At 42.4% G+C, this 23,506-nt stretch overlaps 1 protein-coding gene across 7 annotated transcripts in view; it reads right to left on the reverse strand.

Moving 5' to 3' along the window:
- Positions 1-2,100: 2,100 nt before the first annotated feature.
- Positions 2,101-23,506, reverse strand: part of kdm2bb (lysine (K)-specific demethylase 2Bb) — a 46,700-nt gene continuing 25,294 nt past the window's right edge. For 6 of the 7 annotated variants that reach the window (XM_072714223.1, XM_072714224.1, XM_072714225.1 and 3 more), the window contains 9 exons: positions 15,829-16,062; positions 15,601-15,744; positions 14,612-14,699; positions 13,399-13,721; positions 12,030-12,931; positions 11,204-11,367; positions 6,795-6,956; positions 3,683-3,901; positions 2,101-3,207 (listed from right to left, as the gene is read on the reverse strand). In XM_072714223.1, coding sequence (XP_072570324.1) covers positions 3,026-3,207; positions 3,683-3,901; positions 6,795-6,956; positions 11,204-11,367; positions 12,030-12,931; positions 13,399-13,721; positions 14,612-14,699; positions 15,601-15,744; positions 15,829-16,062 — 2,418 coding nt within the window. In that variant the 3' untranslated portion in view covers positions 2,101-3,025. The remainder of the gene's footprint in view (positions 3,208-3,682; positions 3,902-6,794; positions 6,957-11,203; positions 11,368-12,029; positions 12,932-13,398; positions 13,722-14,611; positions 14,700-15,600; positions 15,745-15,828; positions 16,063-23,506) is intronic. The other variant, XM_023808610.2, reaches the window with a different exon arrangement.

The raw sequence follows: 23,506 nt of genomic DNA on the forward strand, positions 1-23,506 counted from the left end.
AACCGAAGTTTAGATTGTCACAGTTTCCCTCTTTTTTACCCCCCTTAATTTGAAACGAACATCCAACAGTTACACATGGAGAACTATAGAAAGCACTGTGTACTTATGTCTGTATATAGAATACTAGACAACTGATGCTGCTATCTTCTCAAAGATGTCACTCACAGGCAACTAGTCACAGAGCGCGTGTCAGGGCTCAGGACCGGCCCGCCTCCCCACCAATCCCACTGAAGGGTGTACTTTGAGCAAACAGTGGCGTGAAGATCTGGTCTTTGTATTTTGGAATGTTGACCTTTTTATTTTGGTAATTTTAAAAATAAAAAAAGACTTTAATAAATATACAGTAACTTCACTAAATTACAGTATGTTGTCCTCATTCACACACAAATAATAAAAAAAATCACCATAACTTACAAAGAGAGCACCACTCTATGGTGGCACAGCAGAACAGGTGTCTTGTGGTCTGATTTGTTGTTGCACGTGGACGGTAAGTCAGCCTTGCGCTCTGTTCATTGGCAGATGCCCCTCTGGCTTCCCGTTACTGCTGTTTGACCATGACACCGTTTGGTGTTCAGTTGGCCGGCATTCAGACAGTGTGACAAAACTGCTGCACTTTACACTCAGTTTTAAAAAAAATGAAGAATTTCCTGCCTCAATATCATACAAAACAGACCCAGATGATTACTAAGTGGGAGTGGTCTTCAGTACTTTAGGTATCGAAGCGCAAGAGAGGTTCTGCCCAGCTGATGACCTGGGGATGTGATCCAGAGAGATCCAGAGTTCTCTCAGGTTGCCTAAGCGTGTCCCATGCTGCCCAGCACCTGCTTGACTCTGAAGGGGGCTTAAATTCCTGCTGTGGGTGAAGAGCACCAACCTCGCAAAGAGGCTAAAGACTGGAGTTTTGCCCCGCTTCATGTGGCCAGCTTTGGCTGGGGGGGGTGAGCGGTGGAAGTCGACTCCAGGGGGAAGTGACAGACGTCCGTGTGCTGGTCCGTCAACCCTGCCATGGGGGTGGGTAATACTGTCCAAAATAAGCACTTGCACAAAGATCCTTCATTGTACACCTGTGCCACTAGGCTTGTCATCTGCCATACAGTCCCCTGATTCGGGTCAAACTCCGGGGACACCTTGTTCTGAGAAGTGTAGTCACTTGGGGAAAGTGGGCTGGACGGGGTTCAGACAGGCCCTGTGTGGCTCCCACTTCTTTTTCCATGTACCCGTACCACATGTAACAACATTGATGGCAACACATGTACACAGTATTTTGTTAAAGCCTTGACTTTAAAAAAAAAAAATACTTTGTATTTAAATATGACTAATGTATTTTAACATCAATTACTTTGACACAACATGACTTATTGAGCCTTTGCTTAAAATAAAGGATGTATGTATATATAACTTTTTAAACAAAGTAGAGCTTGTTTAAAGTTGACATACTGCATAGAATTCTGCTCAGATTAAGGACTCAGACGTTAGTTTTTCCCAGACGATTGCTCACAAAGAGAAAGACAGATTTGGAAAAAAACATACATAATTAGGTCACCTTAAGCTTTGAAGACAGATGTAGCTCTTCCTGTTTTTACTATTATGGATGCTCCAGGTGGTTCCGAATTCTTTATTGCCTAATTATCTTTAGATTGTCTTATTCAGGTATTTCACTGGAGAGATACTTCACAGACTGAAATTTGTGAAATATGAACTTTTTCCAGGGTATTGATATTATGCAGAGCTAACATACATAGGTGTCATCACCATATGACTGCCCACGGACATACAGCACCCTAGCCCCCCCCGCCCCCTGCGGAAAAAAAAACATTAACATTTTAAGATATACTCTGTGTAACATATTCCAACATCAACACCTTACACTGCATGACACTTACGCTTAGCATTCTTTAAGGGATGCCATGAACTCTTGCAAAAAAGCATGCAAGACAATACTGGGGCACAAATAAAATTTATATTAAAAAAGTTTTTAAAACAACTTAGCCGTTCTAGACTAAGCTGCTGTGTATTATGCCAACATTTCTGAATGACCAAGGCCCCTAAACAAGAACAACCCAGCAAACCTCCCCATATAAATATCTGATAAACCTTGGAAAAAAATAGTTATATTTATTCATGTCAAACAGTGCAAATAGTCTTCCCCCCACCCCCCAGATTCCCCAGGTATAAACACATTGAAATAGACTGAGTAATACATAGTAATTTGAAAAAGGTGAAGTACCTCTGTACTGGTAAATCGGAACACCCACGTCAGATAAAACAACACGGCATAAATTAATACGTAACACCTCCATGGGGACCAGCTACTACAGGCATCACTCTTAAGTACAATTTAAAGTCAGCCCAAGGAAAACAACTATGCAGATTGAATATTGTCAATTAAACAAGACGACAGTGCATTCAATACTGCATACGCTGGAGCTTGAAACACTTTAATACAAAAATATTTCTGAATAATGCATGAGGTTTGCATTGTAACAAAAAAAACTTGGTAAACAAAGTTTTAAAAAAAAAATTACAATAAACAGACCAACTCTGGTCATTTCTGTTTCTGAAACATTGCGGCTGTTTTAAACAAGATAATGTTGATACAATTGTAACAAATGGAAATTTTAAAAGGAAACATAAAAACATGCTATTTTTTCAGATACTGTCCAGTTCGGTCTTCTGTACACAGTTAATATTACATCGTGGACAAACTCACCAGCTTTAGCAGCACAAACGATCACACGCGAATTCCTTGAGAATCGAGGGGGAGACTTCAGCATTGAAAACAAAATGCTTGCATTTCGCTCACTTTTTCCTACACAATTTAAACTTAATGTTCATCTTTTTAAATGTCTTTTTAATGATTGTTCATTTTCTGTGACCAAAAAACAAAAATATTCCCCACGTAAAAAAAACATCAATAAATAAATGGAAAAAAAAACAAACAAACAAACCTCATTTTGGAAACAACACACTGCTGGTTGCGCTGAGTTTCCTCTGTACATTTAGTCTCTAAAGGCCCCAGCATGAACTAGCTGATCTTCTGCAGGAGTTTCTCCTCTACAAGTCCGAACTGCACGCTGACGCTCATTTCTGCTATGAACCTCTCACAGCCCTCCCTGGTCACCTGCTTGCAGAAGCGCAGGTCGATGTGGCAGATGCTCCCACAACGTTTGAAGTAGGCCAGAGACTGGTCCGTGACCCTGTTGCACACTACGGAAGAAGGGAGGGCCCAGAGTTATGGACATGTCTGTGTGCATCACAGAGGGAGAGTAAGGCACACCAGCTGCTTTCATGGCAGTCTACGTATACATCAGGGTGTAAAACAGCAGACAATCATGTTCAAACCGTACAGACGGTCACATAGACCCTCTTTAACAAAGTGATGACTGCAAGGGGAAAAATAACATTGAGCTATCAACTAGTATCTGACTGATGTTTGGTAGGTAACAGGGCTGAGTCATGTTGACAGACAAGTGGAGTGTTTTGTGACATTAAAAAAGCTTATTTTGATAATGATGAATACCAAATAAAAAGATCCAATTACTGCTCACAAACACTATACTGCAGGATGGTGTTTTTGAGTTGGGAACAAACGTATTACAGACATGTACTATGTGAGGAGCTCTTCAGGTACCCCATACAGCGCAGAACGCTGACCATGGAAGCCTCTCTGACAGCCTCCTACCTGACAGGTTGATTTCCGTCAGAGAATCGCGAGTCGTTGTGCCTGCAGCTGTCAGGATGTTGACCGACTGGTCTGTGATGTGGTTGCAGTAGCTGAGGTCCAGCCGGGCCAACAGGGGCATGTGGCGGATGATAAGGCGGAGCGAGGCATCCGTGATGTCCAGGCCTGCCAGACGCAGGTCCACTAGGTTGCGCAGTTTGCTCCTGTTGTCCATTTGACCTGGAAGGGGAGACAGTGAGATTCCTTTTCTCCATTAATTCAGTGCCAAGAAAGAAGCTATTATTCTGCATGAAAGTGAGTGGGAAGAAAACAGCAAAATATACACATTTTCTACTACAAATCCAATCTATCCCTAAAACAAGAGTACAATGACATATAATTATCTGTTCATTTTATAACTTGAAAATCTTTGAACATATATATTATAAGTTTTATAGTTTCATTTCTAAAAGACAAGTGAAGACATCACGGGTGTCACGCATTCCCTTTTGTTTGAGGGGGTGCACATAGACTCTATAGACTAATATACAGCCAAGCCTAAATGAGAAAGCATGTAAGGAATTTAAAAATCTGACGTTTTTAAATACATATTTAACATATTTTTATGTTTTGATTTCAAACTGTCAGCACTGAATTTTCTTTTGCTATCAAACTTGCTTTACTGCTGGAATAGTGTTACTGCAGCCTTCCTTACTGAAATGGATTTGTTTTTCAGAAACGTTTCATACTCTTCACTGTCTTGCCTTAAGGTGAGCAATCAAGACTGTTGTGTTGAAATGTTTTTTAGTAGATCCTTCTCGTGAAAATGCAAAATGCATTTCTAACATTGTTTTCGCTAACATTAAAATAATTCCACACAGGAGACATCTGTTTAGTGTGTAGGTGTGCAAAGTAATATAGGTGATCATTTTAAAGAGAAAAAGAGAATTATTGGTGGTAAATATCAGCTCATTTTTAACCATCGGCCAATGGCTGATTGTTGCTGTATCAGCCGATACCGATTTCAGGTCCATAGAGTACAAATACAGACCAAGATTATACTCAACTGGTTAGTTGAAACAAAATCTTGGTCTGAATTTGTACTCTTTGGAACTGAAATCTGCATCTCAGATAAAAACAATGGGTCGGGCAGCACAGCAGCCTGTGCTCTATTTCAGAGGGTACGCAACTTAAACCGTACCAATCAATGAGTTCACTGCATACTAGTAGGGGATAGGGAGAGCGAGAATATATGATATTAAATCTACGGATATGTATAAGAAATTACATGAAAATAAGCTGTGCTTTGTTTACAACACAATCTCATGATACAAATTAATTATCAATACAATAAAAATCAAACTTCCGAAAAAACTGACAGACACATGGACCCTCAGCTTCTATGGACATCTTCTGGATGACAACACTCTTCACGTGTGTAAACATCTGAGCCCCGGGGAAGGGATGCGGGAACACTCCAGCTTGCCAAAATCCTTTCCCAAGATGGACAACTATAGCCTGGCTTCTAGGGCTGCCGCGATTGGTCGACGTAGTCAATGACACCTACGCTAAAAATGCATCGACATCAATATTTTAAAATCGCTGTCATTTTTTTATTTAAATGAAATTACCATTATGGTTTCGAAAATGCTTCAATTCATTGTAACAAATGTTTTCATTTAATATCACTACATAAACTCTAGTTCAAATTATCACAAAACAAAAAGGTGGTGTTACACTGTGCAAAGTTCAATGGCATACAGGGGCACTAGCGCTATGCAAGAGCACTGGAAGAGAAAACACAGGCGCTATTCTGGACCGCCAGAGTAAACAAAACCACGGTAAATATTGTCTATTCATGTATATTAAAATACGATTAGTATGGACAGCTTTTTAATATCTTTTGTCCTTGCAGCTGCTAAATACAGTCATTATTAAAGGCATAAAGAAATAACGTTGCCTGCTACCATAGAGTCTCCATTCAATAAGTGTTTGAGAAAATGTTTAGGCTAAAATCTGGCCTTATTGTACATGGATTGACGGTGTCATTGTATGTTCGTGCACATTGGGCTTGTTGAGACCAGTGCTACTATTGTCAACTAAAACTGAAATGAAAACGGACAATAAATAAAAGAAAATCATTTGTGAACTGAAATTAAAAAATGAAAACTATATTTAGAAAAAAAAAAAGTGTCGGACTTTAATCGGCAAAAAGCAGCACCACACCACAGACATCTTTTTTTCCCCTTGTTTATCCAAAATATCTCCGCTTTTAAAAGATGCAGTGGTTACTGAGCTGTCCCTTTCTTGACTTCAGTGCTTATTGCTTCCATGATTTACCAAAACAGTCGCATCTGGCATGCTCCGCTAACCGAATTTAATAAGCATAAGGATACGCCAAATTTATGCAGATAACTAACTTTTGGGCATCACAATACACATCTCATTAATATTTTAGACATACTACTAAGCTGCTTATTGAATTGTGAGGGAAAATAATGTCTGTATAGTGCCGAAAAGCTGACATCCATTATCTAAAATGCTGCAGAAACATACAATTTGTTGTTGTCAGAATAAAATTAACTAAAATAAAAAAAAAACTTAATATAACTTAAATTAAAATAAACTATCTATTTCATGGTATTTTCTGGTGGAAAATTAATTGTTTAGATTTATCGACCAATCGGTAAAATAGTCGACAGATTAATCCATAGAAAATTAGTCGTTAGTGGCAGCCCTACTGGCTTCCCATAATTATAATTAATTTGATACTTTTTATCTACTTCCTGAAGAATAATTAACCAAATGATCTATGACACAGAAATATAATTTATTGTCCTTTATATCTGACCTTTTATATACCTGTCCTTTTATGTCAGAGTTATATCTGACTTCAAAATTTTTACAGCAATGACTATTCTGGTGATTAACGATGTATTTCAAGGGTTTGTATTTTATGGGGGGTTTGACTTTCACATTATATCATAAATATCATGATATTATTAAAATGTTTGTAATGCTTCATCTAGGTGCCACAAGAGGTCACTGTACTGCAAAACTTCATCAGTCAGATTGTTACACCAAAGCTGCTCTTAGGAAAACTAGAGGGAGTGGGATAGCGCTTTTAGTGTACCTGGTCTGTTGTCAGTAGGTGGTGACAAGAGGTCCCTCATCTGAGGGTCTTTTAGCCCCTCCACCCACTGCACATCCAGGGTACGCAACAGGGGGCAGCTGGAGGTGCAGAGAGCCGAGACGGCCACCCAGGAGCATCCCGACAGCAGCAGGATCCGGAGACCTTGGAGGAACAGCGTAAACCATCACACACCAAATAACAGCAGTAACCAGAAACAACATTCTGCTCATTCTTCTGTCCTGACAATGTCGTATGCACACTATATGGACAGAAGTATTTAGACACACCTCTTAATTAAACATTCAATTCAGGTGTTTCATTCAGACCCATTGCTACAGGTGTATAAAATCAAGCATCTAGCTATGCAGTCAGGTTTACAAACATTGGTGAAAGACTGGGTCATTCTGAAGAGCTGGGCTCCAAACTAACTTGGCCAGTGGTAGCACTACTGCTGCCAGCTTTCCCAGTTGGTCACACCAGGACATGATTTGGTCGCACCCTACTTTTAGGTGCAGCATGGTATTAATCAATGACCTTGCATGCTGATAGTTGTCCTAATTTGCATACCCTGGTTTTTGTATTGATGAAAGACTGACAGTGACTCAAGACTTGATACAGAAACCCCTTCACATTAGTGAGGGGTTGGGGGGTGGCAGATCCCCACCAATGTGACAATTTGCAAATAATACTTTTATTATAAATACAGGCACGCCTAACTGCTACCCATAACAGTCTGCTAGCCTGAACAATAACATATAAGTCTATTTATTACCAGCGTCTACACAAACAGCACATTTTGCATGTCAAATTACTTTGTAATTTTCTATCAAGACATTTTTAAATAATATACAAATCATCTAAATTATGCCCCTGTATGTACAAAGTTACTGCTGTATGCACTGGGAGCACTATGTTTTGGAATCATTATTAAAAATGCAAAATTAACATCAATGAAAAGTTTAAAAGTTACTGAGGGAAACACGAGATTCCACGGTCACTCAAACAGTTACGTGAGTGAGGCAAGTTACCGAGACAAATATGCATGGTGTACTCAAGCCAAGACTTTTAGTATGCACTTACACAAACAAATATGATGTATTACTAATATTTATATACTATATGATTTTATGCAACCCAAATCATTTTCAGTATTGTTTTTGGCTTACATGTCATGTGAGTTTTCCTTCAGCAAGCTCCAAAAATATTCCCATGTAACTATTCATGGCAAACCCGCAAATGACCAAAACGGAACGTCACATGCGCCAATCTGAAGGTCAGAAATTACAGTTCTTGCAAAATATTCAAATCTGAACATTAGCTTTAATAACCTAACTCTCATCATCACTTGTGTTTGTCTCTTTGGCTCTCCCTCTACACCAGCCTCCTCTGTCTTCTTGTTTTGTTTTTTAAAATAATCTCCTACATACAAAAAGTTATATCAAAGCATATAAATACATGTAAAAATTATGACTTCATCAAAAAGAGCCCGCATCAACAATCCAATTTTACCAAATGCATGAATGACACTGAGGCTTTAGCCTGGAAGAGATTTGTCTCTGTTGTGAAGAACTACTTGGGCAATCACAGAGCAGACAATTATGAAGAATTGGTGCAAGATATGCTTGCTAACGTCAGAAATTTGGGAGTTAATATGAGCATAAAGATGCACATCTCCATAGCCATTTAAACAGATTTCCAGATAACCTTGGAGACTTCAGCGAGGAACAAGGTGAGAGGTTCCACCAGGATATAAAGGTGATGGAGGAGAGATATCAAGGCAGATGGACATACACATGATGGCAGACTACTGTTGGAGTCTCCAACGTGATTATCCTGATGACACACATAAAAGGAAATCGCATAAACAGTTTTTTTGAAGCACTGACATTAATAACAATGAATAACTAATATTGTATTAATTAATCAAATCATACATAACTTTTTCCTGTCACTGTTAGATATTTTTAATTTTATTTTTTGTATGATGTTAGACTGTTTACTTACTAGTTGTAAGTAAAATAAAAATATTTTTGCAATTCTGAATGCTTTTCAAACATGAAGCATTAATTAATTAATTAACTAACTAACTATTACATGTCTCAGAAACTAGAGCCAATCTGGCAAAACCGAAGTCATATTCTTAATCAGCACCATAAACTTAATATAAAACCGTTAAGACATCATTGGCACCAAAATCACTGTATACCAGTGTTATCATACACTGCCACAGATGCTACCAAGTGAAATTTTAAATCGCTCACTTTCAATAAAAGGTCGCAGTCTGGAACCCTGCTGAAGAGCTCAGTTAATTCAAGTGTGGTGCTGTCATAGGATGCCACTTCGGCAATAAGTCAGGTCGTGAAACTTCTTCCATGCTAGATATTCCATGGTCAGCTATAAGGAGTATTATTGCAAAGTGGAAGTGTTTAGGAACAACAGAAACTCAGCCACGGAAGGGCAGACCATGGAAAGTAACAGCAGGGCTGAGGCGCATAGAGCGTAAAAGTTGCTAATGCTCTGTTGACTGAATAACTACAAAGTTCTAAACTTCCTCTGGCATTAACCCCAGGAAAAAAACTGTGTGCTGGGAGCTTCATGGAATGGGCTTCCATGGCCAAGCAGCTGCATGCAAGCCATCACCAACCACAATGCCAAGCGTCGGATGGAGTGGTGTAAAGCACGACGCCACTGCATTGGGGAGCAGTGGAAACGTGTTCCGTGGAGTGACAAATCGGATGGATGAGTCTGGGTTTGACAGATGCCAGGAGAATGTTACCTGCCCGACTGCATTGTGCCAACTGTAAAATTTGGTAGAGAACAGATAATGGTACGAGATTGTTTTTCAGGAGTTGGGCTAGGGCCCTTAGTTCCAATTCAAGTTATTTTGGACAACTCTATGCTTTCAACTTTCGAGAAGTTCTTTTTCTATTTCAGCATGACTGTGCCCCAGAGCACTAAGCAAGATCCACAATGACATGGTTGGATGTGTTTGGTGTGGAAGAACTTGACTGGCCGCACAGAGCCCTGACCTCAACCCCATTGAACACCTTTGGGATGAAATAGAACGAAGATTGCAAGCCAGGACTTCACATCCAACATCAGTGCCTGACCTCACAAGTACTCTTCTGGATAAATGGGCAAAAATTCCCACAGACACACTCCATAATCTTGTGGAAAGCCTTCCCAGGAGAGTTGCAGCTGTTATAGCTGCAAAGGGGGGACCAACTCTATACCGTGCCTATGGATTTAGAATGGGATGTCATAAAAGTTCCTGCAGGTGTAATGGCCAAGTGTCCCAATACTTTTGTTGATATAGTGTATGTGCACCATCTGACAATGTCATATATATGTGCACCATAAAACAGGATCACCATCGGCAACACTTGAGTATTCATGCTGATGTCAGCCTAGAGTTAATCCCCCATGAACACTGGAGTCAATAGAATGTAGGTTTAGAGCACTAAGAATCAGGTATTTTTCTGATTTTATTGTTTTTGTTCTTTGTCATTTGCTGCAGGTCCAAATACTGATTGTATTAAGTATCATGTGATGAGATTTCTAGTTATATTTACTGTGTTCAGTCATTTTAGAAAAATGACCTTTGTGAATGTAAATTCGTAAATGACGTATACGTGAGACATTCGTAAAAACTGGTTTTACTTCTACCGAAGGCCACGTCCAGATCACATCCTCAGGATGTGACACCTCACTGTCAGCAAGCCTCCGAGCAGGTGAGCAAGAAGCAGGCGTGACTGCAGCAATAAGTTCTGGAAGATATTGGTAATGAGGCGATGCAGAATGCCGTGAACCTCAGGGAATTACACGCCTTATCAGCTCTTCCATGTTGAGCTCTTATTAAACCAGACGGTTAAGTGACCTTGAGGAACACAATAAAATCAACAGCACATCTGCAAACCTCATTAGGGTCACTGTACAACAACAAGCATAAATAAATTAACAAATAAAGAGCTAAAAAGAATAATAATCACTGAGGAATGCCTCTAACAAAAACCACAGATGAAGGAGACTGTGAAAGCACGGCTGTGACTGTCTCGGAGCACTCTGTGTTGCAGGAGATGAAAGCTCTCCACACTTCTGTCCCGGGGCAGCAAAGACAAGTGCCATACCTCGGAGAGTACCCCACCCCTTCCCTAATCCCCAAAATGCACAATAGACTTTATAACCACTTGGAATTATCCCGCCGGCTTGATGCGTCAGGAGAAAATCGGCTGCCCTAAAGTCATTTAGTTCACCATGACCACAGGGACAAACACCAACACCAAGCTGGAGGAGACGGCAGGGAACAACCAAGCATGTTGGCTTCGTGACGAAGCCATGTTCAAGCTCACAGGAGCAGTATGAATGGAGGCTAGCCCAGCCCAGCCCAGCCCAGTGCAGCCCACACCCACCAGGCAGCCTGTTGATGAGCCAGCTCAGCTGCTTCTTGGAGATGTTGGTCCAGCTCAGGTCCAGCGAGACAGGCTGCCGTCGGATGATTCCGCTCAACATGAGGGGCGTGATGGACTTGCAGCGGTTCAGGTCTATGCTGGTCCACAGCCGCTTGTCACAGCACCTGGCAGGACCAGGACAGGGCATGATTCCCAGTGAGTGACACCTGTGTCACGAGTTCGACGGCTGGGTTGTCCCTGTATCACGTGAAGTTTTTACCTGATCTGGGTTGGTCATATGTGGAATGTACAGGCAACAGATTACTAAAACCAATATGACTATATGCACGAATCAAGTTCATTTATATTAAATAACTGATAGCAAACACATGCTGACATTACACAAAGTGTCCAGGCCAGGTATTTACATATGTTGATGTTAGTAATTGGTAAATTTTTTGTAAAATTGAAAAGTTTTTCAGTGTAACATTAAACAGCTAGCTTCATTAAGCTGCTATCTACTGATATATAAAATGCACTAATATTAACACTTAACTGTGCTAGATTGCTGATTTGATTTGGCTATTAAACCATGTGCCAGATATTTCTCCATTTGCACAATGTAGTAATTAGTGAAAGAAGCAGATGAATGAGCTGCAGGAGATGCTGTCAAAAATATAAGACCCCCTGATGGATGATCATAAATCAGAACTGGTAGTTCTGTTTTCATAATCAGAGTGAGAATTAGAAAATCTTCCTGACATCTAACTGGTCAGTTATGCACAGTTCTTTAAGCTATTGGTTGCCTAGGGTTCTGGGCCTGCTTCTTACAGCGAGGAGGACTCACCACCTATTCCAGGTCTTGCAAACACGCATGCACACGCACAGCTCCTTGTGCGACAGGTGCCTGAAGACAGACATCCACACCTCCCTGCGCATCACGTGTGTCTGCCCGCCGTCCAGGGGCAGGCAGTCAGGTGGGGGGCTGATGGGCGGGGGGCGGATGACGTGTCGCTCCATCTGCACGCACCTGGGTGGGGAGCGACAGGGAGGGGGCCGGCCCCCACCAGGTACACTGGGCGGGCTCCGGCTCCAACCCAGTGGGGAGAGCTGCTGTGGGGGATAGTGGTGAGGCCGCAGCTCCCGGGGGGCGCCGTTGACCTCACGGGTCTTGGGGCGAAGCCGCTCGTCAGCCAGCTGGCTGCCATTATTGAGTGCTCGCTTGGGCTCCTCGCCCTCGCTCTCTCGCTCCGGCTGCAGCGGCCGGCGCGTCTCATTGGCCAGGCAGTCCTCGGTCTTCTGGATCTCCTGGTTGAGCTCCTTGCTCAACTCTTTGCTCAGCTCCTTGTTGGGCAGCTGACGCTTGCGACGTGGCCGTGGCTGGCCCTTGTCCTGGGGCTCCTCAGCGCCTTCGCCGCTGGGCCCCGCCCGTGGGGAGCTGGAGCGTGACCGGTCACTTTCCCGGACCGCAGGGGCAACTTGGGTAAGGTTTAACGAGCCATTACCCGTGTGTCCTTGGGCAACCCCAAGAGATGCTTCCCCTGCTTCCTCCCCAGCTGCCCCTTCTTCCTCCTCTTCATCCTCCTCGTCTTCCTCATCATCTTCATGTTCTTCTGCCTTCTTTTCTTCCATCTCTCTATCCCCCTGCTCCTGCTCTCCTTCCTCTTTCTGCTGAGACCCTTCCTCCCTCTCTGTCTTGATCTCCTTCATGAGTTGGGGGATCGTGGGGTCATCAGACCTGGAGGATTTCTGCAATGAGGAGAGAACTGAATCATGACAGATATCGATATACTGTTTTTAAAAACAGAACTTAAACCATTGGGGAGATATAACTGCAACTAGTGATTACTGTTAGCTATTATTTAGTTTATTAGGAAAAAAAAGTGAAACTTTTGCCTTGTGACAATGACTGTTAAGGTCACCACTGGTCACAGGAAACAAAAAAGAAAGTATCTCCAGTATATTTTTAGATCTGATTAAAATGCTCAAAAGGACCCTTCTGTTAATGATAAGTTAAAGTGAAATAAACAAATAGCCATGAAACTGTTTCACTAGTTTAGTGTATGCTACCTCAATCCATAAAGAGCAGAAGACAGAGGTGGAATATTTTGCTCTATGTATAAATGGAGGTCAGACCTTTCCCATCATTGTGACAGCAGGAAAAAAAGAGAGACTGAATGTGCTGTGCTGCAGATAACAGGCAGTCACACCCGTACCAGTTTCCTGGCACTGGACTCCGGCTCTTTCTCAGACATCTTCCTCTTCCTCCGCAGGGGACTGTCCTCAGTTTTGGGCCGTGCCTGCTGGCTGTCAGTGGGGGGCACAGGCTGGACGGGCTGGACAGGTATGATGGGGGGCCGCTTTCTGGGCGGCTCCTCCAGCTTTTGCTTGGGGGTCTCCTCACGGTCTGCCTTCCTCTTGGTGCCACTGACCGGGTCCGGCTCCTCCTTGATCTCACGGTTGACCCGCTGCTCCTTCAGCAGGGAGCCGGGCAGGTTTGACGCATACTTGAACCCTGGTCCTCTTTTTTGCTTGTAGGCCAAAAGGTAGGAAGGAAGGACGGGACCACTTTATACCTTATGCCTAATGGAAATACTACAGACTTGTACATACAGATGTTGCCTTAAGGTAATGTAGCTATTAACTGAAAAACATTCGTAAAATTTTAATATGAAAGGGATAAACAAAATGGATGTAATTTATGTTGAAATTCTCACTGGCAAAGTGCAATACTATTATGTTACAAAGACCACCGATTCCATGCTGAACATAGACTGTGGGGACAAAGAAAGAGACATGAGAGGTAAGATTCACTACTTTATCTGAGCATCTGATAGGTCCCGTCAACTGGTTTGGTTAACATCCAGAAGACAGCTATCAGACACAGCTCCAATTTTGTCCTTACTATTTGTAACACTGACTTCAACTAAATATTTACAGCTTCACTACTAAATTAGCAGAAGGCTGAATTCTTCCTGGGATGGGAGGCTGAATGTTAAACATGAGTTTCAGACATGCATGAACTAAACCGGCCAATCAAAGGATTGGGCCATATTGGATATCCACATTTTGTTGATACACCAGCAACCAGAGACTGACAAACCCGTAGAATGTAGAGCTGCCGATAACAGCCAATATATAAAGTATAATTGACCCAAAGGTTCAGCAGGAAGCTTCACACCCTTATGGCTTGATTATAGACCTGGCTCTGTGTGCTTGTACATTCTCCCTGTTTGTGTGGCTTCCCTCTGGGTCCCTCCTGCTGTCCAAAAACATGCCATCTAAGCGGCCTGTTTCTTGAGATAAACTCCAAGCTCAGTATGCCCTTATACTGTTAGTATCCCTGCATCCTCCAAGCCCAAACCTCAACTGAACCAATGAGCCGGAGAGCTCGGGAGTGCAGTCCCTCTATGCGTGTGTAGATGCTTACTTTCCCAGTCTTCCCCGCATGATTGCACTTCGGACATTCCCAGCAGTTAGGCAGCTCCTCATTCACTACACCACCAGCATCTTTTACCTATGATAGAGCAAGAGAGAGTGAGACAGAAGTAGAGACTAAAGTTGCTGATTGACGGGGGCATTGCAAAATGGTTCTCCAGTATTATTTTAAACCAGCAATGTTATCACGACTGTTCATTCTTCTAGCCACACATTCATTTCACCATGCTTCTTTCACGCTAAACTAAGCACAGCTCGTTACTGACATTACTTGGCGAGTGTACATTTTTTAGGCATCTACCAGGCCTACAGAGTTCTAGGGGAACTTGTGCTAATCTTCAATTCTCCTGTCCAATAACACAAACTAAGACTTCTGCATAAAAGGAAGACTGAACCACAAGCTTCATAATGTCCATTCTGCAAGCTCAAGCACATTATAAAATTACAAAATGACAGCCATCCCCACCCCCAGAAAGATGGCTACTGCCACATGAGGCTTGATCAGTTAAACTGAAAATAGACAGTGCAGTTCCACTTTTGGATAAAGACCGTTAGCTCAGGTTCTCCTTTTAGGTTTTTGCCTATTTGGTCATATTGTGCTATTCTTGAAGCCTCATGTGCAACAAGGTCCTCTGTGGAATGGAACATTGAATATGACAGATCCAGATACAAATGTCTGCATCTGCCCAAACAGATAGTAGACCTTCTTAGATCTGCTACTGACCTAACTAATCCATATATTACTAGCAGGGGGTCATTAGAACAAACAGCCACAAAAACAGTCTGCAGTTTTGTTACATGAAAAACACAATAAGATGAACTGTCACCACACTACCTAATTTTCTTCTGTTGTATCTTCTTATCTGCTCAAGCTCTAAGGCACCATGAGACCAGAAACTTGTGGCTAATACTGCTGTAAACAAGCCAAAGAATTTATATGTGATTGTGAGAATCAAGGAGTCGTTGAAGTTCAAGCTTACCTTCAGGCAGCCAGGGTGCACAATCTCGTTGCAGATGGAGCACTCCATGAGCATGACATTGAACTTCTCTTCCTCCCCCTCGACTGTGTCCTCCTTGCCGGCTTCCCCGCAGACTAAGCACACGGCGGTGTGGGGCAGGACGGGCTGCGGGAGGGGACCGGACACGCTGAGCATCCTACGGACGTCCCGCGCACTCGGCCCGCTCTTTGGCGCGGACATGGGACTCACCGCGATGCACTGCCTCATGATGCAGGACTGCTTCATGCGGCCCGGCCCACCAAACTTCTTCATGTCCTTGCAGAAGTGGCACTCCCCACACTCGGTGCGCAGGCAGGCCTCGCACTTGCGGCAGCGGGTCCGCCGGCGCCGAGCGCCTGACGTGCCACGCCCCCCCGACAGCTTAGCACCGGTCGGTGTCGATGGCGCTCCCGCTTTGGGCTTGGGCCGGTTGGGAGGTCGCTGCTGCAATACAAGGAGATGGGGAGGGAGATACAGGGCCAGTGGTAAGATGTGTGACTTCTGTCACGGCCAGCACAATCATGTTGACATTTTCAATTTCACTCAGGTCGCCATGAAAAGTTTTTTGTGAACAATCTTTTGCACGTGAGCCTGCTCCTTCTCCAGCCGCATAAGGGCACACAGTGAGACCACCTGGAGCTCAATGCCTTGGAGGCACCTAGCTCAGCACCCGCAAAGGGGGTGTGAGTAGCTACTCAAACCACGGGAACCACCAGGCTCCCTGCTGTTATACCGAAGCTCTTAACTGAACCAGGGTAATGAAGACCTTTTTGCTATGAAACATTAACCTTAGCTCCCCTACCCTGAAGAAATCTGCAGAAGTGCTGGAACTGGACCTAAACGATGAACATCACTAATAAGGACCATCTTTCTAAGTAAATCGATTACTACTGAACTTGTTTCTTTTTTTGATTTCAGCAAAATTCACACAGCTCAGAAATTAACAAGATTAAATTAATGGATAAATCAATCATTCAGTTAACTGTTAGGGGGATGAACTATTAAATAATCCAAGTGCTTTAAACATGACTGTAATTAAAATTTGTGTCAATTATTAAGGGTGCAAAGATGAAGAAATGTGTTCTTTCCTCTACTTTCAAGAACAAAATTACCACAAAAGCATCAAGGAGCATCAAACAATGATCTGAATTCAATCGACAAGCACCCATGATAAAGACTTCAGATGGAAAGAATTAACAAAGAAAACCTGACTTATACACCCTGCACAAATGAATGAGCACAAGGCAGGTGGAAGTGTGTGAAACTGGGCCTGGGCAACAGTAGGGAGACAGTCCCTTCCTCCAACATGGAAGCTACTGTGGCGATGGAAGATGCCAACTTGGAGGGGGGGGAGGGTGTTCTGATATTTGCTCATCTCTTGCACTGTCCAAACAACAAAACATTTGCAAAATGCATCCATCACTGCAATATATTTCTAAATAAATCATCATGCCGCAAGGTGAGCAGTGTTCCCTTGGCAACACATCTGCAGCGCGATAACTAGTTGAATGAAGTTACATAACATGCAGAAGGGGAAAGTTAAAGCAATATTCAGTGAGGGCTTTGAAAGGGGGCCTTTGATGTTGGGCACATCTCATTTTTAGGTCTGTTTATTCTCTTACTCAGAAAGGATGGCTTTGGGCCATCCACAAGATTATGTAGCACACGAGGCCTGTGCGAGAACTGTGCATGCACCAACGCAATCAGGCAAACATAAAATAAACTGACCAGAAGAGACACAAAAACACATTTATAGCTGTCTGTAAGTGGAGGTGCCAGTTTTCAGAAGAAATTTAGAGACTGAATATTAGCTATCCACTTGTATTTTACATTAATGTAACAAAGTATAGCCTACATTCTTCCCACACATACACACACAAACATACACACACCTTCAGCTGCTAGAAGTTTCACACCACTTCCTGAAATGAAGCCAAGAAGCCCGATGTTTTCAGTTAACCACTTCAGTCCCATTAAGACCTGCCCCCCCCCCCACCCAAAGCACATAAGGCTTAATCTCTGTCAGTTAGCCACATTCCTTCTTCCACAAAGCGCGTCTCATATTTTCTCCATTTAATCACAACACCAGCCACACACTGCCAGTTAACTGTCCCAGCCTCAGCTGGGGCCTCTCACTGGTTTTTGGAGCACAAACTTTTTTTTTTGCATAACAGGATCTATCAAGACAATGTTATTTTTATATTTTATAAATTGTCATTATCAATTACTTGCGCACAATGGTTTCATGGGTACAATTTGAAAAGTAACATCTTATGTGACAAGAATCCCAATGCCACGCCATTCTGTTCATTCAACTACACAATTCCCGGAGACAATCCAACTACAGGAAGCTGCAGCTCTTTAACCCAAGGGCTACAGAGAACTCAAACATTCAGATACATATGTAAGGGTTGGGGGTCAAATAGAAGGCTGAAGCACAAAGCTAAGGCAAAGAGTACAAACAAAGCAGTGACATCATGCTGCACACTTGGCAGGTACACATTACCAGCTGACAGTGAGGGGAAAAAAAACCATAAACAAATGTACAGGAATAGCTTCCAGAGCTGAAATCAATGCCCAGATCTCCAATAATTAAAACAATGCAGCAAAGTAAAAATGTAAAGTTTATCAAATAAGGTTATCCAAGCCCAAGTTGACTGCTGGGTGTTTGGTGCTACCAGCCCGATCAGAGCTTGCACCCATGTCACCCCAAAGTATCATGAGAACACACACACTAATCCCTGCATAACAACCCAAAGTATCCAGACCTATGACTCAAACAAAGCAAGCAGTGCCAACTGGTTGAGAGCAAATGGAAAAAGTACAAAGACATACAGTGACTCCTTGGAGAAAATTGGCAAACATCAAGACGAGAGAGAAGGCCAGCGGCCAGTCAGATCAGGACCCATACTGGCATTTGATTCTAGTTGCCAGAAGTAGTTGTGACACGTTTACAGCCTTTGATGTCGTCTTCATCTTCCTGCACCACTTCTGGCACTACAGTATCAACAGCTCTGAGCAGCACTCATTACTGAGGTAATAGAGAGCATGTGTTTCCTCGAAACCAGTGACTTGAAAAATTTAGTGAGTTAAAAAAAATTATAAATAAAAACAGACTGCCACATACTAGTGTATACAAGCGCTACGTGCAAAAAAAGTGCACAGCTGGCAGAACAATAACTGTTTGTCAAAAGAACAATGGTAAAGGTGCAACTGCCAATGGTTGATCTACGTGGAGTTCAAGGCATCCAAGCATACATGAAGAAAGCAGAGGGGGACAATCAGCAGCCAGCAGTGTCATTTGGTAACTTCCCACCCAGAACCTCTAGGCCTCAGTGACAGAACACAGTGGCTTGTCATGGACCTCGGCAAATGATCTTGCTCAGTGTTCCTTTTTTTTTACACTGGATCCGCAAAATGCTGTGGGACATGCCGAGGTGTTAAAAGAGGATAAGGTTTATAGAGGCAGCCCTCAGAGGTCAAAAGAGCACAAACGAGCAGCCCTACATTACAGTTAGAATTGAGAGCTGTCAACTTGGCAAGATACAATGTCAGGCAGATTCCACCTCCCACTTTCTTGTCACTGACCTGACATTTTTCCCAAAACATGAAAAAAATGCAATTTGTTTCCAATAATCCATAGCCCCAACCTTCACAGAAAAATACCCCACTGGCCCATTCTACCGAATACTATTCTCACAGAAGTGCAAATTATCTCTGGTACACATTTGTTCCAGAGGAACAGTTAGTCTAGTGGTAAAGAGGGATGATACCCATTAAACACCTGGAAGCATCGTACTGGAACCACAAGCATGTGGGCCCAGCAGCTTGCCTTTCTAAAGTGAAAAACAGTGATACACATATCAAGTCAACAGGCCTCACGTTTCAGTTTGCAAAACAGGTGTTTTGTATTCTCATTCTGGCCCAATCATTTTTATTCTTTAAATCTTTTGGCAGAAATAAAAAGATTCAGATGTCATACAGTAATATTCAGAACTTAATACTAGATACATGCTTAAGCTACAGTACATTCTGATGGTTATTGCCTGGGGATTTCAGATTATTTTTGACAGCAGGAGACAACAAACCAGTCGGCACAGACATCCTGTGGGTGTAGATACAGTGTGTGCCCCCTAAGCTGAGGGATGGGGCCAGACAAACAAAATACAGAGATACACAATAATACAGGATTTAACACAATGTCTGAGGTTTGTGCAATACCAGAGTTTAAAATGAGTACTGCATGTAGGCAAACACCTACCTAATGTTCTTGAGCACTGCATGATGTGGAAAACAAAAGAATTAATTACATTATTTAATTATTTTCACCCTCATCAAAAACAACTCAGGATCATTACAATTTTATTGGTTTATACGAATGGATTTTTCACTGAAGCAATTAAAAGTTAAGCACCTTGCTCAAAGGCTCAACAGTGGAGGCCCTTCTGGGATCTGAACCGGCAACATTTTGGTCAATTAATCAAATTAATTCAGAAGGATGCACTGATACTACAAACTACAAAGTTGATACAAACAGTAATCTATAGATGAACAGAAAACCCTTAACTGGTAATAATATATAAACTAATACTCTACAGTTCACTACCTGCTGCTTATAAAGCATAAAAAATGGTGTAGCGTGTATTGAAAACTTGTGGCTGACAACTGGGCAGTTGGGTTCCTGAAGTTACCCACATGACACTGCCAAGATACATGCCTGTCACCATATGTACCTTTTTAGCCCACATTGAGGACTCTGTTATGTTAACAATTGGTTTTCACTTAGAGTTAAGCAAACAAGGAGTATTTGAGCTTTAGGTGTTCATCTTCTTGTGCATGATACAAGGGGATTAATTGTTTATTTCTGCTAATGTTAAGATTAACTACACATTGTTAACGTGTTCTATTGAATAATTAGTGGAATGACATAAACAAGTATTACTGCAAAATTACAGTGCTGATTAAAAATAGACTAAAGCAGACCTCCAGGGCTGGGGTGCATCTGTCAGGACATGTGTTTGCATATAATTTCACAAATATAAATTCTCTGCTTTGAAGTTTATTTAGTCACCAGCGTTTCAGGAAAAAAAAATGAAAATGTATTACTGCCACTAGTGAAGGACAACAGGTAGAACCAGAAGGCCAGTTTTCTGTCTCTGCCGGTCTTTGTGAGAAGAGCGTTTTCTGTTTGTCTTTGTATGGTTACGTTCACTGAGTTCATTTAGTTCAGGACTCAGAATAAAACAAGTTCATCAGCATTTGCCGGGAGCTGGGCAGGGCACACACCAAGTAAGAGGCGGCCCACACAACTCAATCCTGGCAGGCTGAGGCGGCAAAAGACGGCAGCGGCTTGACTCACACTCTGTATCAATTATGTTAGGAGGCATTTCAGGATTGGCCATCCACCTGGCTCTGCTGACCTTTCACCAGCTCAAACACTGAGAATGTTCTTCCAAGTTACCTGGGATGGAAGACGCCTGAAACCTCTCCTGGCAGAGTTACTCCATTTTACAGTGCTTTTGACTGATCTCCAAGAATACCTCATGCCATAAGGCTCCTCTTACATATGACTACCAACTCCTGTAAAAATGACTTTCTTGGAAGCAGTACTGAAAGCAGGGGCTTCAGGAGGGGTTTTCACATTATAATCTACAAAAAAACATGGGCTGTGAAAGGGTGCAGGTGGCTTGTTGATTGCCAAGTTTAGGCAAAGGACAATAAACACACATGCTCCATTGTTCCACCCAAATGCAGGATGACCAGGAGTCAGCTCCCAGAGATGCCAGACTTTGGAATAAAGCTTGAACAACTTGGTTGTGAAACACAACAATCCTTTCTTTGTCTGCTGTTACACTTGCGACAATCATTTATATTGCTGGTTATCTGTAGGTAATTCATATTCACCTCCCCCCACAGTCTGAAAAAACAGACAAGACGTGTACATTACAGCTCTAAACTTCTGTGTTTAACATAAGGGTCGAAATCTCATATTACCATAGAAAATTATACCCATCTTTAAAATATGTTGACTTCACCATAAGTTATCAATATGTTTACGGAAGAAATATGTTTCCAAATTGAATTAAATTTGTAGCTTTTTTTATACAGCAGAAAAAATAAAATAAAATAAAGCATGCATAAACACACACACACACACACACACACACAAAACATATGCAAAGACAAATGAGCTGTTACAACAAACAAGGTAATGAGTGACCAGCACAACTGTTCTAATGTGTGAAAATGCCAGTCAGAACAGACCTAACATTAACATAGTGTTACGGGTAAACTTGTGGGTGACCACCACAAGGGGGCCAAAGGCCAAACAACAGGGAGAGACAGGAGCATTAACACCCCTCCTCGTCACTCCCATGTGGATCGGCTCCAGTGCCCTTCCCCCACCCTCCGGTGTAGGACGGCCTCCAGCCCTCTTAAAGGTGCAGCACAATGGGCACCCTTGTGGGGACGTGTGGCCCGGGTTAAAAATAACCCTTTGCTGGAGGAAGTTACTGGATCTGCCAGAATGATGTTGTCATTATAACATACGGTACATCATCACGGCCCCTCAGAAGAGGCAGGAAAATTAGCAGGATGCTGTTCTCTGCCAGCAAGAGTAAGCATTAACAAAACACAACGTTTTAATTTTGAAGTCAGGCTAGGAAGGCTATTAAAATCACTGACATTTTTGTGAAGTAAACCGCTTAATGGTATCATGTTTGATAAGGAAGATTTTCCATAATTAAAATCAATTGGTTTACTTTTCTTTAACCATTTTAATCAACAATAATGTAATGCAATTGACATGCATGGAGCCCCAATGTACACCACTGAAAATTGACTCTTTGTCTAACTTTGTGTGTGTGTGTGTGTATACACATACACACCACTTGACGATCAACAATATATATATATATATAATGTTCCGTTACAATTCAACATCGTTTTTACTGCACCATTAGTGAAGGGGCAGAGGACCACCTGTCTCACGTGCGTGGTCATGCTGTCAGCTCTGCTCACACACAAACACACGCATATGTTGCGCGCGCACACACGCGCACACACACACACACACACACACACACGCGCGCACACGCACACACACACACACACACACACACAGTGTAATGGCGTGAAGCACACTCTAATCCCTCTTTATCCCACAGGGAACCGTTTTACTTTGATCAATGCGATGTAGAAGAGAAACAACAGAGTGCTAAAAAAAGTAACCATAATGGCACAAAATGTCAACCGTACTGCTGTGATTGAAGAGGTGAATGGGGATGAATTCCACCTTCATGCGTTTCTCTGTACCCTGGTTAAGTCTCCCATAAAATAAAGAACTGTATAAAATTTAAATTAAATTAAAGGGGGAGAAACACTAGACAACTGAAGGAGCCGCTTAATAGTGTAACAGGAAAGTATGTGCAAAAAAGAGAACATGGGGAATAGTAACCCTCAGTTTGGAATAATATCTAACCCAGATATATCACGGCACAAATGTAGCTAAGATTCTGCAGTCATAGGGTGGGGGTGCAGAGAAAAATGACCACACAGCAGTCTCACACTGTAGCTCTGCAGCAGAGGAATCTGAAAATGCAATCTTTTTTTTTTCCTCGTTCTGGAACAACCGGTAGCTGCCCTGAGGACTGAGCCAGCCCGTGCTGTAACTGGTTTCCTCCGAATCGCTACGTTCCACAGCCCCACTGCCTACACACTGACAGACACACTCACATACAATGCACACTTACACTCACATGCAAGCGGACACACACTCACACAAACACACGCATACAGGCATGCACACATGCACATACAAGGGCAATGCGTACACACACACACACTCTCAAACAGGCTGCATTTCACTGAATTCTGCCAGAGGTAGAAA

Source organism: Paramormyrops kingsleyae, chromosome 7 (genome assembly GCF_048594095.1).
Source record: "Paramormyrops kingsleyae isolate MSU_618 chromosome 7, PKINGS_0.4, whole genome shotgun sequence".
In the NCBI taxonomy this organism is placed as follows: Eukaryota; Metazoa; Chordata; class Actinopteri; order Osteoglossiformes; family Mormyridae; genus Paramormyrops; species Paramormyrops kingsleyae.